The 18,027-nt window shown below is 40.1% G+C and overlaps 1 protein-coding gene across 1 annotated transcript in view; it reads right to left on the bottom strand.

Moving 5' to 3' along the window:
- Positions 1 to 18,027, bottom strand: part of EFCAB6 (EF-hand calcium binding domain 6) — a 234,631-nt gene that overhangs the window by 144,581 nt on the left and 72,023 nt on the right. The window contains 3 exon segments of the mRNA XM_007454091.1: positions 49 to 216; positions 6,396 to 6,501; positions 8,685 to 8,795. Coding sequence (XP_007454153.1) covers positions 49 to 216; positions 6,396 to 6,501; positions 8,685 to 8,795 — 385 coding nt within the window.

Here is an 18,027-nt window from a genome sequence, read left to right as displayed (position 1 = left end):
AAAAAAAAAAAAAAAAAAAAGCAAACATCAAGTTGTTGTAAACCTCACCTTAGGGTTCTCTTCAAGCAGTTCAATAAACGTGCTGACGCTGACCCATCCGGTGCACCCAGGGTCAAGCGTTTGCACTAGTTCTCTGAATTCTGAATCACTTATTTTTACAACCATGCAATTTAGAATATGTCGCAATTCTTCCCCTGTTATATGTCCGTCAGGTTTCTGAGCATGAGAATATATAAGGGAATTTTTTAAAAAAGAAAAAAAAGGAAGGAAGAGCATCACGTGTATTTAGCAGCACTTAATAAAGCATGAGTTTGGGCCAGATAGAATTATGATTTGAAACAAGAATACCTCAGCTGATGGTCATTACTGTATAACCCACGTGCCAAGAGCGGTGGGGGGCGAAGGGCATCTAGAACTTTGCAAGTGCAGTTCCTACAAGGTTCTCTGCCAGGACACGGCAGGAGACAGTCCCAAGAGAGGAAAGAGGCTGACCCTTTTCCCAGGACAGGCTGAATGCTGGCACATTCACAGGGCACCCCAACCCACCTGAGGGCCCCGCGGCTCAGCCACATGGGGCACAGAACTTCCTGGAAATTCAATTACAACTATAGCCGATTCACTAAGAATATTAACCATGCTCGTTTTCACTACCACCAACCTCATCACTTACATAAATGTACAATTACTTAGTGAGAAAAAATTTCAGCCATGCTGCATAAAGAAAACATTATGAGCAAAATACTGTGAGGCAAATTTCTTCCCCCAGAATAAAAAATTACGAATAAGTAAATTGAATAACAAAACCGAGAGAAACTGGGTTTCCCTGGTGGCGCAGTGGTTGAGAATCTGCCTGCCAATGCAGGGAACACGGGTTCGAGCCCTGGTCTGGGAAGATCCCACATGCCACGGAGCGGCTGGGCCCGTGAGCCACAACTACTGAGCCTGCGTCTGGAGTCTGTGCTCTGCAACAAGAGAGGCCGCGGTAGTGAGAGGCCCGCGCACCACGATGAAGAGTGGTCCCCGCTCACCGCAACTAGAGAAAGCCCTCGCACAGAAACGAGGACCCAACACAGCCCAAAATTAATTAATTAATTAATTAATAAAAAAAAAAAAAACTGAGAGAAACTGTTTACCGGAAAAGCAGTGAAAATAAAGAACCCTACCTCTTCGTAGGGAGATACTGTGAATACCAGTGTGACCAAAGACTTGTTAAGTAATAAAGCCGCGTACAAATGTCAACTATGACTTTGGGGTCCAAAATCTGAAAAGGATACAAGGTCCTCTTGGAGAAAATTAAGTAATTTAGAGGATATGTGCAGGGCACTTTTTGGTTTGGGAGTGACAATTGTTTAATGTCCAAATGAGAATCATTGACAACTAATATTTATGATTTTCAGTAAATTTATCAACGATCACCACTAATTCCAGAATATTTTCATCACCCTGAGGAAACCTTGTGCCCATTTGTACTCACTCTCCATTTCCATCTCTATCCTAAGGCAATGAATCTACTTTCTCTCTGTATTTGCTTTTTTCTGGATATTTCATGTAAACAGAATCGTACAGTATACGCATCTGTATGCCCCTTCCATCTGGCTTCTATTGCCTACTGTAATGTTTCTGAGGTTCATCCATGGTGTTGCATGGATCGGTATTTTGTTCCTCTTTATTCCTGATATTACTATTCCATTGTATGATAGGGCACATTTTGTTTACCTTGTCATAAGCTGATGAACATTTTGATTGTTTACAGTTTAGAAATTATGAATAATGTTACTGTGGACTCTTGCACACAAGCCTTTGTGTGGACACACGTTTTTATTTCTCTTGCACAGATACCTAGGAGTGGAACTGCCGGGTCATGTGGTAAATTTCCACTGAAATTTTTAAGAAACTACTATGTTGTTTTCCACAGCAGTTGCACCATTTTCCAACCCCACCAGCAGTGTACGAGTTCCATCTCCACAGTCTCGTCAACACTTATTGCCGTCTGTCTTTCTGACAGTAGCCATCCTAGAGGGTGTGAAGTGCTATGTCTCATTGTGGTTTTGATTTGCATTTCCCTGATGACTAATGACGCTGAGCATCTTTTCATGTGTGATTTGGCCACTCCTATATATTCTTTGGTGAAACGTCTATTAAAATCTTTTGCCCATTTGAAAAATCAGGTTGTCTCTTCTAATTAAGTCCTAAGAGTTCTCATATATTCTAGATACGAGTCCTTTACCAGATAGATAATTTACATATATTTTCTCTCAGTCTGTCATTAATGGTATCTTCTGAAGCACAAAAGTTTTAAATTCCGATTAGTCCCATTTACAGATTTTGTTCTTTTATGGATCATACTTTTAGTCTCACATCTAAGAAATATTTGCCTAACACGAGGTCACAAAGATTTACACCTATGTCTTCTTGTAAGACTTTTACCGTTTTAGCTCTTATACTTAGGTCTATGGTCCATTTTCAGTTAATTTTTGTATATGATGTAAAGAAAATGTCTAAATTCATCTTTTTGCATATGGATATCCAATTGTCTCAGCACCATTTGTTGAAAAGATTATCCTTTCTCCTACTGAATTGGTTGAAAATTAATTGACCATAAATGTAAGTGTTTATTTCCTTACTCACAATTATATTCTGTCAACCAATAAGTCTATCCTACGCCAGTACCACACTGTCTTTATTACTGTCGCTTTATCCTAAGATTCAAAATCTGGAAGTTTAATTACTCTGACTTCATTCTTCTTTTCCAAAGTTGCTTTGGCTATTCTGCCACCTTTGCAGTTCCAAATGAATTTTTAAGATCAGCTTTTCAATTTCTGGAAAAAAGCCAGCTGGGATTTTGATGGGGTTTGCATTGAATCTACAGATCAACCTGGAGAGAATTTCTACCTTAATAATATTGATTCTTCTAATCCATGAATATGGAATGTCTCTTCACTTATTTACATCTTCTTTTCCTTTTAACAGTTTTTTATAATTTTCAGTATACAAGCCTGGCACCACTTCTGTTAAACTGACTCCTAGGTAATTTATTCTTTTTATGCTATTGTGAATGGAATTGCTTTTCTGAAGTTCATTTTCAGATTGTTCATTGCTAATTTATAGAAATAGAACTGATTTTTGTATATTGATCTTGTATCCTGTGACCTTGATGAATTCATTTATTAGTTCTGGCAGTTTGTGTGTGTGTGCATTCCTTAGGATTTTCTATTACAATATCATGTTGCCTGTGAATAAAGACTGTTTTACTTCTTTCTTGCCAATCTGTATGCATTTTATTTCTTTCCTCTCCTGATTACACTGTCTAGAACTTCAGTACAATGTTGAAAAGAAGTGGCTAGAGTTGATATCACTGTTTTTCCTGATCTCAGGAGGAAAGTATTTAGTCTTTTACCATTAACTATGCTGTTAGCTTTGGGTTTATCGTAAGTGCCCTTTATCAGGTCAGGGAATCTCTTTCCTATTCCTAGTTGGTTGAAAGTTGTTATACTGAATGACTGTTGAATTTTTCAAATATTTTTTTCTGCATCTATGATCATGCAGTTTTGTCCTTGTTTCTATTAACATTTTGTATTACATTAATTGATCTTTTGGAAGTTAAACAAACCTTGCAGTCCTGGGATACATCTCACATGGTCGTAGCATTTAATCCTTTTTACGTGTTGCTGGATTCACTTTGCTAATACTTTTCTGAGAATTTTTGCAACTATATTCACAAAGGATGTTGATCTGGGATTTTCTTTTCCTGTGATCTCTTTGTCTGGCTTCGGTATCAGGATAATACTGACCTCACAGAATTAGTTGAGAAGTGCTCCTGCGATACCTCCTGAAAGTTTGTAAAGGACGGCTGTTTGTATAAGCAATCTTTCTAGCCTTCAATGTAGAGAATTTGCACATTTTTCGTTAGATATATTTCTAGGTATTTGGTTTTTTAAAATATTATTAGAAATGATATTTTAAAACTTCTTTTTCTAATTGCTTACTGCAGGTCATAGAAATATTATTGATCTTTGCCTATTGACCTTGTATCCAATGACCTTCTCAATTCTATTATTAATTCTAATATTTTTTGGAAGATTCTTGTGGACTTTCTATGTATAAAGTCATGTGAAGTGCAAATAATAACACCGAGAATAAGAGTACATGAACAGGCAGCGTGCAGATTGTTTCCGGGCGCAGGAAAATGAGCCACAGCTGATGTAAATGGAAGTGACCAGGGTGATGGGCCCGCGTGGAGGGAGGATGCCAGTGTGTGGAGGCAGCACACACAGCTTCTTGGAGTGGCTCTAAAGCATCTTCTAACAGCTCTGCGCCCCTCTCTGCAGCAGGGGGACCTGCTTCCCAGGGCTGCCCTCTGTGGCCAGGCAACATGCCATCCCTGCCCACTCCTGGCTCCTCCCTCTGCTCTCCTTCTCCTTCCAGGTCCCAGAATGTGGCCAAGACCCAGGTAAATGGTCAGAGGGGTTGCAGCGGGCATGTCAGTTGGAAGCCACGCCCTCTGCAGCTCTCAAGTATCTGATGGCCGTGGCCCTTGTGTGATGCTCCAGAGGGTAAGCTCATTGTCAGCAGGGACTTCACCTCACTCATCTATGAATTCAACCTAAGTGCCCATGGCCGGGTCCGGCGTGGGGCAGGCACTCAATCCCCCACTTTCTCAGGTGTGTCCGTCAGTCTGTTTGCCGAGCGGTACATCAGTGACGTATTTGGCACGGTAAGCATTATTACAGTCCTCCATTAGCAGAGATGGAGATTTCGCTATTTTTAATTAAATTACTTCTTCAATATACTAATACAAGCTGAGGGGGATGAACACACGGAAGCCTTCACTTATCTCAAAGAGGTGGCCCACCTGACATGCTAGCAGGTGGCTCAGCGCAGGGCGGAACACGCCCGCTCTGGAGCAGCCGGTTCGAATCCTGGCCCCATCACTCACTAGCTGGGAGCCTCAGGCCGGGCACGCGCCCCCACGTTCCTTTCCTCAGCAAATGACGATGAAATGAAAGAACTGAATGAAGATGATGATAGTGTCCACCTCACAGAGGTGCTGAGAGGCCGAAGTGAGCGAATACGAGAAAATCACTGAAGACAGGGCCCGGCACACAGTCAGTGGCACTATTCCTGTCCATCCTGAGAGAACAGGTCATATAGGCATAAAGATTAATGACAGCTGGTGTACCAACTAAAGCGTCTCCCCGACGAAAGCAGGACCCCAAACCTTGGAATCCACACTATGCAGCGGCATTCTAGATGGACAGAGGTGCGGAGCCGCAGCCTCCAGAGCAGAGAGCAAACCCCAAACCCATAGGTCCACCTCCAGGCCCTGGGAGCCTCCCCAGAGCCCTGCCCCACAGCGCAGACTGCCCCTCGGTCGGCGGACTTTGCAAGGTAGACACTGAGGCTGAGTAGCTCCTCTTTGGTACTCGCTCATGTATGAGTCTGAGGCAAAGTAATTCATCGCACTCCTGGTTAGTTACTAGAGATTCAGTTATTGGATGTGCTCAGTAAATAACTAACATGGGAAATATTGCTATGTACCAAAAGCATCCGAATGCTGCTTTCTAAAATAAACATGAAAGTGGGACGGGAGCTAATGTTTCAAGCAGAGTCATGAATAAGCCTCCCTTTGCAGTACAACTAAGTAAGTAAACAGGCTATTTTGGAACTAAGAAAATGTTCCTGTCAGGGGCTACAGTTGGTTATGAACCCATACACTCTAGGGTGGGACGTGGGAGGACGGGTCAGCAGGCCTGGATTAGTCCTTAATTAAACAGCTAACGATGACTAGTCACTCCATTCTTGACAATCTTGACACACGTTGTTCTCACCCCCCTGGCATTTATATTGCAGTAAATTTTATGTCTTCTATCCTCCCAACTAGATCCAGCTCTTGAGGTCAGGCTTTGTATCCCTAAGGACTCAAAATATTTCCTAGCATGTAATGGGAGCACAAAAAATATTTGTTGGGTGGATAAATGGATGAATATACAGTTTTTATTGGTCCTGTTTTGAGTATTAGCCTTCTTTGAAACAATGAGTTTTTCACAAGAGAAGGGTTTCAAAATCTTACAGAGTTGGGGCTTCTCTGGTGGCGCAGTGGTTGAGAAGCTGCCTGCTAATGCAGGGGACAGGGGTTCGAGCCCTGGTCTGGGAGGATCCCACATTCCGCGGAGCAGCTAGGCCCGTGAGCCACAACTACTGAGCCTGCGCATCTGGAGCCTGTGCTCCGCAACAAGGGAGGCTGCGATAGTGAGAGGCCCGCGCACCGCGATGAAGAGTGGCCCCGGCTTGCCACAACTAGAGAAAGCCCTCGCACAGAAACGAAGACCCAACACAGCCAAAAATAAATAAATTAATAAACTCCTACCCCCAACATCTTAAAAAAAAAATCTTACAGAGTTGATGATCAGCAGTGCTTTCTTCAACGATGCACAGTGATCTTCATGTCTAAATAACTTTGTGATAATGTTTTCCTTGCTAAATTGATTTCTGAAGCTGATGCTACAAGAGAATTAAGAGAAAAACAGGAATAAGATTATGTTCTTGAACTTTGTTCTTAACGCAAACAAAACAAAACAGAAAAAACACCACCCTAACAACAACTATAATAGTGTTTTATTTCTAGATGGCTCCTTTCCCTGAAAGTGTCATGTGCTTGTGAGGGCCCATCTGTCACTCAGTTAACATGGTACCTGGTAAGGGAGCTGGCATGCATGCAATTCCCTTAGGCATCAATCAGCTCTGCTGAGCCATCACTCACCTCTTCCCGTGCCGACTAGCTGTGGCCAGCCCTCTTGCCGATCTGTGCCTTTGGTCTCAAAAAAGACCAGGAAAGACGCCTCGATCACTGCTGAGACAAACACCTCCCTGTACAGGCAGTGTGCTGTAGCGCACTCGCCCACATGCTAACTGAGGGCACACATTTCCAGTGCTGAAGCAGTGAGGATGTCAACCTTCACAACCTCTCCCTCCCTGTTGACAATGGCCATGACCACCATGACCACCTATATTATCAGACCCATCTCCCTTTCTTGCCTCTTGCTTTCATCCCCTGAGCTCAGGGCCAGCAGTCTGCATGTACCCTTGAAGGCCCATGATCATCCGTCCACTCTGGAGATCAAAGCCAACTTCACCAGGGACTCTGATCAGAAAGGGGGCTGGAGAACCTCCTAACAATACACACTTGTTGGCCGCCCTTTTCAGTGTTCAATTAGACAGTTTGACATTTTCCACTAAATAAAGAATGACTGTGAATCATACTGGCTCTGAACAACTCTCAAATTGTTTAGGGGAGTTTATTGCTGCATCTGTACAGCCGTCTTAGCTTGTACCAGGTGTGTGAGAACATATAGACACACACACCCTTACCACCACTTTTAAGAAACATATAAAGTGGCAGAGGTCTTCCCTGGTGGCGCAGTGGTTGAGAGTCCGCCTGCTGATGCGGGGGACACGGGTTCGTGCCCCGGTCTGGGAAGATCCCACATGCCACGGAGCGGCTGGGCCCGTGAGCCATGGCCGCTGAGCCTGCGCGTCCGGAGCCTGTGCTCCGCAGCGGGAGAGGCCGCAACAGTGAGAGGCCCGCGTACCGCAAAAAAAAAAAAAAAAAAGTCTCATGACATTGCAAAATGTCTCCGGGGGGGCCAAGATTGTCCCCAGTTGAGAACCACTGCTTTAAAGCAAAGAAAATTCACAGGTTAATTCCTACAGTCCTGGACAAGGTGCTGTGAGACGAGAAAATTGTAAAGAAACAGAAGTAATTTCACTTAAGAAATGAACTCACAGAGCCGCATCCCAGAAATGCAGTGTGTGGGGAGTGCAGTGGACTCCGAATACCTGGAAGGCTGGTGACCAGGGCAGTTCATTAAATATTCATAAATTCCCCAAGACAGGGATAGGACCCAGCAAGACAGGAATTAACTCTGTGGTACATTTTTCTTTACAAGAGAGCACAGCGCTTTCAATGAACGTGCTGAGGTTATAAAGTCTGTTTTTTCTTTAAGATTTACATAGGGCGGTGAGTACAGGGTACACATCGAGATAAAACAGTTCTTAGAGGGAAAGTCTAAATTCGAAAATGGCATATTATCATTTTTTTATGTTTTGGGCCCCCACCGCCCACCACAATTTGTGTGATACATAGAAGTCTGAAGTTATAATAGACATTAGAGTGAAAACAAAAGTGATGGCGCTCAAGGCAGATAATCCACGACATTTGCACCACGCAGAGAGCGGCTGGAAAACAAGTTAGCATACATTGCTCTTTTCCATATAATATTTAACAAGTATGTGTTTGTACACAATTTTACAAGATTATACTTAGTGCTCAGAGAGTGATGTTGGCAGGGTCGGTGTGTGTATTGAGGGTATTCGGGCTCCGTTTCTGCATCTGTGACTCACTAAGCCTATGACCTAGTGAAGACCCCATACAGTCTTATTTTTTTATCTAGAAATTGGAATAATAATTATACTTACCTTATAGTTTAAGGCAGTTTTAAATAAGAAAAATATCTATGGGAAATAATTTATAAGCCATACATTATGCAAAAGTTGGTAATTATTCAAAGAAGACTAATTTGTCATTCAATAAATGAAGAAAAAGTAATTCAGATATTCTCTAACCTTTTACATTTTATGATATGTGTAACCAAAATTTAGTTCAGTTTAGTTTAGTTTTTACATACCTATTTCTTTTTGTCAGGGGAATTTTATGACTAGCTTCCAACAACTGAGGCTCATAAAATGATGTGAAAAATTGCTTCCAGTTGACTTTAGTGGTGGTTTTAAGTCCAAATCTGGATTTAAAGAAAAACAAAAATAGTATTTTAAACATTTTTTTCTATAACGCTGCATGGATTAGATGCTTAATATTGAATTGAAAATGGAAGCAGTGAATTTATATGAAGTTTCATATATAAGGTAAACAAAATAATTTAGTAAAATAATACTACAAATTGATTCTTTAAAAGCAAGGAAAAACCAAACTGATTAATACATCTCCATGTCTTTATATTCTGTTAGCAGTAGCATACACTGAAGGAAGAAACAAAGGGATTTGATTAAAATTCTAACGTTCATGAAATAATTCTTTCAAATTCATTATTTGAAGAGCTCAGTTAGAGTGGTAGGCAGAATAAAGGCCCCAAGGTGTTCACCCTCTAAGTCCAGAAAATAGAGAAATAAGAGAGAAGATTTCTGGAGAAAAGGTTTACATATGCTTGGGTGAGCCCCAAGCCCAGCGCAAGGTAGGATGGATGATGTGTACCCCTCACCTCAAGCCTTGTGGAGAGAACTGCTCTACTTGGGAGTTTGCTAGGTGCCCCTGCCATGGGGAGTCTAATGTATCAGTGCCTGACGCCCTCATAGAACAGAAACCTTGCAGATACGAGCCGAACTGCTGAGCCATCGACCGAAAACGGGGGCGGGGGCAGGTGGGCAGGTGTTGGCAAGACTGCTGGCTGACTCTCAGTCATCGGGGAAATAATGCAGAGGGTCTCGTGTGAATCTGATGTGGGCCACAAGCGAGAGAGTGAGCGTGAGTGTGAGCACACACAGACACACAGGGTCATCTAGGTCCTGCCCGAGAAGGCCACCTGCAAGAATGAACAGACCTTAATAAAGAAGGCTTTCCCTCCCTGTTTCCAGTTTCCCAGGGGCTGAGGAGGGAATAAGCGATCAGCTGAGATGGAGATGCATTCGCCTTCATCAAAAACCTGTGGATGTGACAGCGAGCGTGAAGCCCAGAGACACAGCAAAGACTCTCATGAAAGGAAACGCCTTCAGACAGACACCTGTTAGGGCCAGAAAGTGCGGTTTCCAGCTCACAGCAGAGCCAGTCCAATAGGAACCTTCCTGCTCCCCGCTCTTTCTCTCCTTCCTCTGGGCATTCCAGGCTGGAGGAGTCAGACCCCGCGTTTGCAACATGAGGAAGGAAGAGAAGTGCAAAGCGGAGATGGGGAGAAGCCATCTGTGTCCCCTTTATTCTTGCCTGCAACAGACCCTAACTGGGTAGGGAACACAATTCACATTTAAATCAAGTCTACAGCTTTGACCATAATGCGAAACTGGCTATTGCAATTACTAAGCTGAGGCTCTTTGTGTGATCTGAAACAAACCAAAAAAATCAAAGTCTGCTCATGCTTTCATCCAAGGGAAAAAGAAAAGAATAGGAAATCTCAATAGAGAAATGGACATACTAAAAAGAACTAAATGGAAATTTTAGAATGATAAAAAATACTATCTAAAATGTTTTTTTTAAATCACTTGACAGAATTAACAAAAGAATGGAGAGGATAAAGGGGAGAATGAGTGAACTTAAATACAAATCAACCAAAACCACCCAATATAACACAGAATACACATATATTTATAAAATGAATAGAGTCTCAAAGACATAATATGACAGTCTTACATACATGTAATTGCAGTCACAGAAGGAGAGAAGAGAAAGAATAGGGCAGAAAAAACACTAATACTTGAAGACATAAAAATGACAATTTCCCCCAAATTTAATTGATATACATTTACAGATTTAAGATGTTCAGCAAACACCAAGCAGTATATCCATGGAAAAGGCCAGGCCAAAGCACGTCACAGTTAACAAAGCTGAAAGTCAAATTCAAAGGGTAAATCTTGAATGCAACAAGAGAAAAATTACTCACTACATACAGGAGGACAGCGATTTAATAAATGACTTCTCATCCAAAGCACTGGAAGCCCAAAGGAGTGGAACATCATAATAAAGTGCTGAAAGAAAGAACAGTTCCCCAAGAGTTTTCCATCTAAGAAAATATCAGTCAAAAACGAAGGAGAAATAAACACATTCCTAAATAAAACTAAGGGAATCCATCTTTAGTACACCTATACCTCAACAAAGGAAGTTCTTCAGGCTGAAGGAAAATGACAGCAGATGGAGATCATGGCTCCTCAGAAAGGAATTAAAAGAGGGTTAGAAATAGTAAATATCTGAAAAACTTTTTAAGGCAATTTTTTTGCTTTTTTTTTCTTCTTTATTTGTTTATGGCTATTTAAAGCAAAAAAAAAAAAAAAGAAAGAAAGAAAGAAAAAGAAAAAAACACATTATTTTGTGGGGTTTATAACATAGGTAGATATAATACATATATTATCCATAGTACAAAGGACACGGGGGGCAGGATATAGACCTATGTGTTACATGGGTTCTATATTTTATGTGAAGTGGTACAGTATTAACTGTAGGTAGACTGGGAACACTTAAAATGTATATTATAGTCCACAGAACAACCATTAAAAATTATGCAAAGAAGTATATCTACAAAGACTTTAATAAAATTAAAATTAAATTCTAAAAACGATTTCAAATAATCTAAAAAGAAGGCCAGAAAAAATAAACAAAAAGCAAAAAAAGGAGAAAAAAAAGGGAAACCTAAATCCAAACATATTAATAACTATTTAAAATATTAATGGACTAAATGCTTTAATTCAAAGATAGACATTATCAGAATAGATTTTTAAAAAGCAAGATGCAAATTTATGCTGTCATAAAAGAGATACATTTAACTTAAAGACACAGATAGGGTAATATTGGGGTGGCCAAAATGTTCGTTCGGGCTTTTCCATACCATCTTACAGAAAAAACATGAACAAACTTTTGGGCCAACCCAGATATAAAAAGGGTACTAACTTAAGCCATGTGATCAAGGTCAACATCAATGGTGACAAGTCATACTGATACTATGCACCCCTGACATGATGGAATGAGAATGGTACTTGACCTCCATGGTCTTCTTCCCATTACCCTAATCAGCCAAATCCCAACTGAGGGACAGTTTATAAAATATCTGACCAGTAATCCTGAAAACTGGCAAGGTCATCAAAACAACAAGGAAAATCTAAGAAACTGTCAGAACCAAGAGGAGGCTAAGGACATGTCACTACTAAATGTAATGGGGTATCCTAGATAATAACATGGAACAGAAAAAAAGAATATTAGGGGGAAATTGAGGAAATATGAATAAAGCATGGATTTCAGTTAATAATAATGTATCAATGTTAGTTCATTAATTGTAAAAAAATGTACCATACTAATGTAAGATGTTAATAAGGAAAACTGGGTGTGGGATATACTGAAACTCTCTGTACTATCTTTGCAATAATTTTGTAAATGTAAAACTGTTCTAAAATTAAAAAGTTATTTTTGGGGCTTCCCTGGTGGCGCAGTGGTTGAGAGTCTGCCTGCCGATGCGGGGGACATGGGTTCGTGCCCCGGTCTGGGAGGATCCCATGTGCCGCGGAGCGGCTGGGCCCGTGAGCCATGGCCACTGGGCCTGCACATCCGGAGCCTGTGCTCCGCAACGGGAGAGGCCACAGCAGTGAGAGGCCCGCGTACCGCAAAAAAAAAATTAAATAAAAAAAGGAAGTTATTTTCAAAGAGCAACATTATAACTAGCTTTATGGCAATATATTTGATAACTAAAGATGAAATGAAATTTGTTGAAAAACATATATTATCAAGAATGACCCAAGAAGAAACAGAAAACTTGAATAGTTCTATATTAACTTTTAAAATCGAATTTATGATTTGAAACATTCCCCAAAAGAAAACTTCAAGCCTAAATAGCTTCTCAGGTGAATTCTATCAAACATGTAAGGATAATAAAAATAATAACAATGGCAGTCAGAATGTAGAGGGGAAGGAGATATTTCCCAACACATTTTCCAAGGCCAGTGTTACACTGATGCCAAAACCAGGAAAAAAATTTACAAGAAATGGCAACTTTAGAAAAATATCACTCATGAAAAAAAGATGCGAAAAAAATCTTAATAAAGATTAGCAAATAAAATCAAACAATATGTTAAAAGAATAATATATCATGACCAAGTGGGGTTCAATCCCAGGATGCAAGGTTGGCTTAACATTTGAAAATCAATCTGTGTAATTCACAATGTTAATAGAATAATGGAGAAGAACTATATGATCATCAGAATAGCTGCAGAAAAAACATGAGACAAAACCCAGCATGCATGGTTGAAAAAATTCAGCAAAACAGGAATAAAGAGGAAATCCCTTAACCTAATTAAGGGCATCTGTAAGAAATCCTTGGCTAACATCACACTATGGTATAAGATGGAATGGTTTCTACCAAAGATCAGGAACAAGGCAAGGGTATCTAATCTCACCATTTCTGCTCAGCACTGTATTATACTTAATGTGGTACTCAGTAATGTAAGGCAAGAAAAAGAAATAAAAGGCATACAGATTGCAAAGGAAGATGTAAGCTTGCCTTTATTTGCAGGCAATATGACTATTTAGAAAACACCAGGGAATTTGCAATAAAGCTATTAGAACAAATTAATCAGTAAATTCAGTAAGGTCACAGTGTTCAGAGTTAATATTAAAAAATCAGTCGTATTTGTTAGTATTAGCCATGAATTTTTAAAACTTCCATTCACATTAGCATCAAAAACTATTTTTAAATACTTAGGAATAAATATAACATAATATGTGCAAGATCTGAGCATTGCAAACAACAAAACCTTGCCTAGGGAAACTAAAGACCTAAATAAACAGAAAGATATACCATGCTCATGGAGTGGAAAACTGAACACTATTAAAGTGACAAATCTCCCCAATGTATTCACAATCAAAACCCTAGAGAGCTTTCTTTTTAACATATTGACAAACTGATCCTAAAATGAATACGTAGAAAGGCAAAGAACCTAGAATAGTCAAACAATTTTGAAAGAAAAGAACAAGTTTAAAGGACTTACGCAACCTAATTTCAAGACAAGTATTTAGCTACAGGAATCAAGACAGTGTGGTGTTGATGCAAGAACAGACATATTTGTACATCTTCTGGAAGAGACTAGAGTCCAGAAACATACTTACACTTATGTGGTCAATTGATTTTTGACAAAGGTGCAAAGTAATTCATTGGGAAAATGATCGCCTTTTCCACAAACGGATATCGGGACAGAAACAGAATGAACCTTGACCCTTACCTCACACCGTACACAAAAGTTAGCCAGAAATGGACCTAAATGTAGGAGCTAAAGTTACTAAATTTCTAAAAAAAAAAAAAGGATAAAATCCTTGTGCTATTGGGTTAGGCAAAGATTTCTCAAAATGGAACCCCCCCCCCCAAAAAAAATTATCCATAAAAATTTTTAACGGGTAGAATGGACTTCATCAAAATTTTAAAAAAAAGGTTTGTACTTCTAAAGACAGAGCTAAGAAAATGAAAAAGTGAGCCACACCTAAAGAAAATATTTGAAAAATATGTATCTGACAAAGAGGTCATATCCAGAACATATAAAAAAACTTTACAAATCAATAATAGGAAAACAAACAATCCAATAAAAATGGACAAATGATTTGTACAGACACTTAACAAAAGAAGATATACAAATGGCCAATAAGCACATGAAAAGAGCCTCAACATCAACAGTCATCAGAAAAATGCACATTAAAAACAGAGATAGCTCTACACACGCTAGAATGGCTACAATTAGGAAGACTGGCAGTACCAAGCATTGGGAGGGATGTGGACTGGAGTATCTAGAATTCTTAGACATTGCTGGTGGAGCTGCAAAACGATACAGCCACTTTGGAAAGTAGTTTGACAGTGTCTTATATATTTAAACATACATTCATCATACAATCCAGCAATTTTACTACTAGGTATTTTACCCAAAGGAAATAAAAACATGTCCACACAAAGACTTGTATGTGAATATTCATAGCACCATCTTCCATAACGTCCCCAAACTGAAAACAATCCAAATGTCTATCGACTGCTGAGTGGATCATTAGATGTGCAGCAACATGGACAAATCTTAAAACTTGGAAAGTGAAAAAAGGGATCAAACACCCAAGACTGAACGCTGTATGATCCCATTTGTGAGAACTCTTGAGAAATGGCCAAACTACTGTGACAGTGACAGAGGACAGATCAGCGGTTGCTGGGTATGAGGGTCAGAGGACGGATTGCTTTCAAAGCGCAAGAGCAGAATGCAGGGTAGTGGAAGTGTTCCATACATTGACTATGGTAGTGGTTACTAAATGCATACAGTTGCCAAAACTCATTAAACTATACACTTAAGAAACAATTTTACGTGACTTGTACTGGTAAAAATATTTTTAAAGCATAGAGAACTGTCAAAGGACCTGAACAAACAACTGTTCATGGAGGAAGTACATATAACTGTTAAACATGAAAAACGTGCAAACTCAATAGAAATCAAGGACATGCAAAGTAAAACAACAACGAGGCACTGTGCTTTCACCTATCAAATCAGCAAGGATTTAAAAATGGCAATGTTAAATGCTGGCAAAAAGCACTCTCATGAACTTCCCTTGTAATAATAAATTAACACCTTTCTGAAAGGCATCTTGGCAATATGTAATGTAAACCTTGGAAGAATTCAAACCCTTTGACTCAAGGGTTGACAAAACACTATGCAGCCATTAAAAGTTAATTTCAGGGCTTCCCTGGTGGCGCAGTGCTTGAGAGTCCGCCTGCCAATGCAGGGGACACGGGTTCATGCCCTGGTCCGGGAGGATCCCACGTGCCACGGAGCGGCTGGGCCCGTGAGCCATGGCTGCTGAGCCTGCGCGTCAGGAGCCTGTGCTCCGCAACGGGAGAGGCCACAACAGTGAGAGGCCCGCGTACCGCAAAAAAAAAAAAAAAGTTAATTTCAAAGCTTTTTTTAATAGTATAAAAAATGCTCCTGTTATAATATTCTGTGAGAAAACAGAACATATTTTATACCTCATATGGTCTCGACTATGTTAAGCATGTATGGAGTATGTGTACATGTACACACATAAAAATTCTAGAAGGAAATATACCAAAATATTAATAGTGCGAAAGGGGAAAGGCCACAACAGTGAGAGGCCCGCGTACCGCAAAAAAAAAAAAAAAGTTAATTTCAAAGCTTTTTTTAATAGTATAAAAAATGCTCCTGTTATAATATTCTGTGAGAAAACAGAACATATTTTATACCTCATATGGTCTCGACTATGTTAAGCATGTATGGAGTATGTGTACATGTACACACATAAAAATTCTAGAAGGAAATATACCAAAATATTAATAGTGGCCATCTCTGGCTATTACAATTATGGGTAACTTTTTCAATGGTTTCCCCTATTTTCTAGTTTGAGCCTGTACAGTTTTTATAATCAACATGAATAAACACAATTTTCAAAAAATAGAATCAGCACATAATTTTGCTAGAAATCACATGAATAACCGTTATTAACCAAAGTTACAAAGATGGATATTGCTGACTTTTTTAATTCTTAAAAATCCCCAGGGGCTCCTTTTATTGCCTCAGGCAGCTATCCCTCTGGATTCTGATGTTGGGAGTCCAATATCATTCCCAATCCATGTTTCCCATCCCATGAATCCAGGTAGAGACTTACAGCAGCATGAGACCCCATCTATGGGGAAGGGAGAAGCAACATATAAATTTGTCATCAAAGGCCCAAGTTCCTGTTGGGAACCCTTCTCTTATAGCTACAGCATGGGAGTAATTACCATAATATGCCAGAGTGAAATCAGGGTGTTTCAAGCCACAGGGATTTCTGGCACTAGCTAATTGACCACAGGGTCTTTAGGAGAGACTAAGGCCCTGCGTGATATATACAGAATATACAGAAAATTCTAGGCTGATGGGCAGAAGCCTGACTTGAGTCATTACAGTGGGAATTCATGGCCTCTTGCCCGGGTCACAGACCTAAACCAATTCACACACCCAGAGACCTTTAATTGAGGGGGACTCTGCAATATAGCCACGGGCATATACTGAGAATTTTCCTTCAAACCTTGCCCAAAGGGTCCAAGGAATATTCGTTCAAACTTTGCCCAGAAGGTCCTTCAGCCATTTACCAAGGTGACTATGCATTAAGGGAAGGAAAATACCTTAGCCTTTCAGGGTTATTAGATCATACCTCCTTCCTAATGATAATTTCTGGAGAAACAAAATGCCAGCATGGTGTGTTCGTCCAGAGTGGAGGCTTATGGAGGTGATAGATGGAGCCCAAGTCCATTCACAATGGGTCCAGTAGGATTACAAGCTCATCCCATGGCTACTCCTCCAGGCTCAGAATATATAATGGAAATAAACAACCTTAGTCACTGCAGAATCCTCACACTGACTCTCTGTTCTGTGAAATAAGGGCTATGATGGTAGAAAGGGCCATGTAGAAGACCCAACCCTTTATAAGAGAGTAAACAAAAAGTAATACCACTCCCCTGGGGTAAATGTACAGATTGGTACCACCATCAAATAGAAAGATGAGGGGAGGCAGAAGGATTGATTTCTACCATATTCCCATTTAAATCACCTGTCCACCAATGCAAAAGCTACTTGGGTATTAGAAACTGATTAGATTGGGACTTCCCTGGCAGTCCAGTGATTAAGACTCTGCGCTTCCACTGCAGGGTGCACGGGTTCGACCCCTGGTTGGGGAACTAAGACCCTGCGTGCTGTTTGGGGCAGCCAAAAAAAAAAAAAAAAAAAAAAAAAAAAAAAAAAAAAAAAAAAAAAAAAAAAAAAGTAAAATACTTTAAAAAATAAATAAAGCAAGAAGCTGACTGGATTACTTCAAATTTAATCAGGTGATGACGCCAATCACACATGCAAATCAACATACCCCCTGGCATCTGGTATTCAGCTATAGATATAGAAAATGCTAATTTTTAAATTACCATCAGTAAAGTTTCCCTTTACACAGCAGGGAGATCAGTATACCTTTACAATATTATTTCAAGGTTGTGTCAACTCACCTGCTTTCTGCCATAATATAATATGAAGGAACTCTATCAAGCCTTGCCCAGAGGGTCCTGCAGATATTTACAAAGTAGCTGTGCATTGTTATCATGTGTTGTTAACCATCACACTGGCCCATGGTTTTATTTATAGGACCTAGTAAGAGGGAAGTATCGAGTATTCCAGAGGCCCTCAGAGCGGGAGGAGGTAAACCCCATGCAAGTTTAGGGGTCTGCCATTCCGGTGAAGGGTCTAGGGATCCAGAGGTCTGAG

Source organism: Lipotes vexillifer, unplaced genomic scaffold, assembly GCF_000442215.2.
Source record: "Lipotes vexillifer unplaced genomic scaffold, Lipotes_vexillifer_v1.1 scaffold382, whole genome shotgun sequence".
In the NCBI taxonomy this organism is placed as follows: domain Eukaryota; kingdom Metazoa; phylum Chordata; class Mammalia; order Artiodactyla; family Lipotidae; genus Lipotes; species Lipotes vexillifer.
This window is presented reverse-complemented; position numbering and strand designations above follow the sequence as displayed.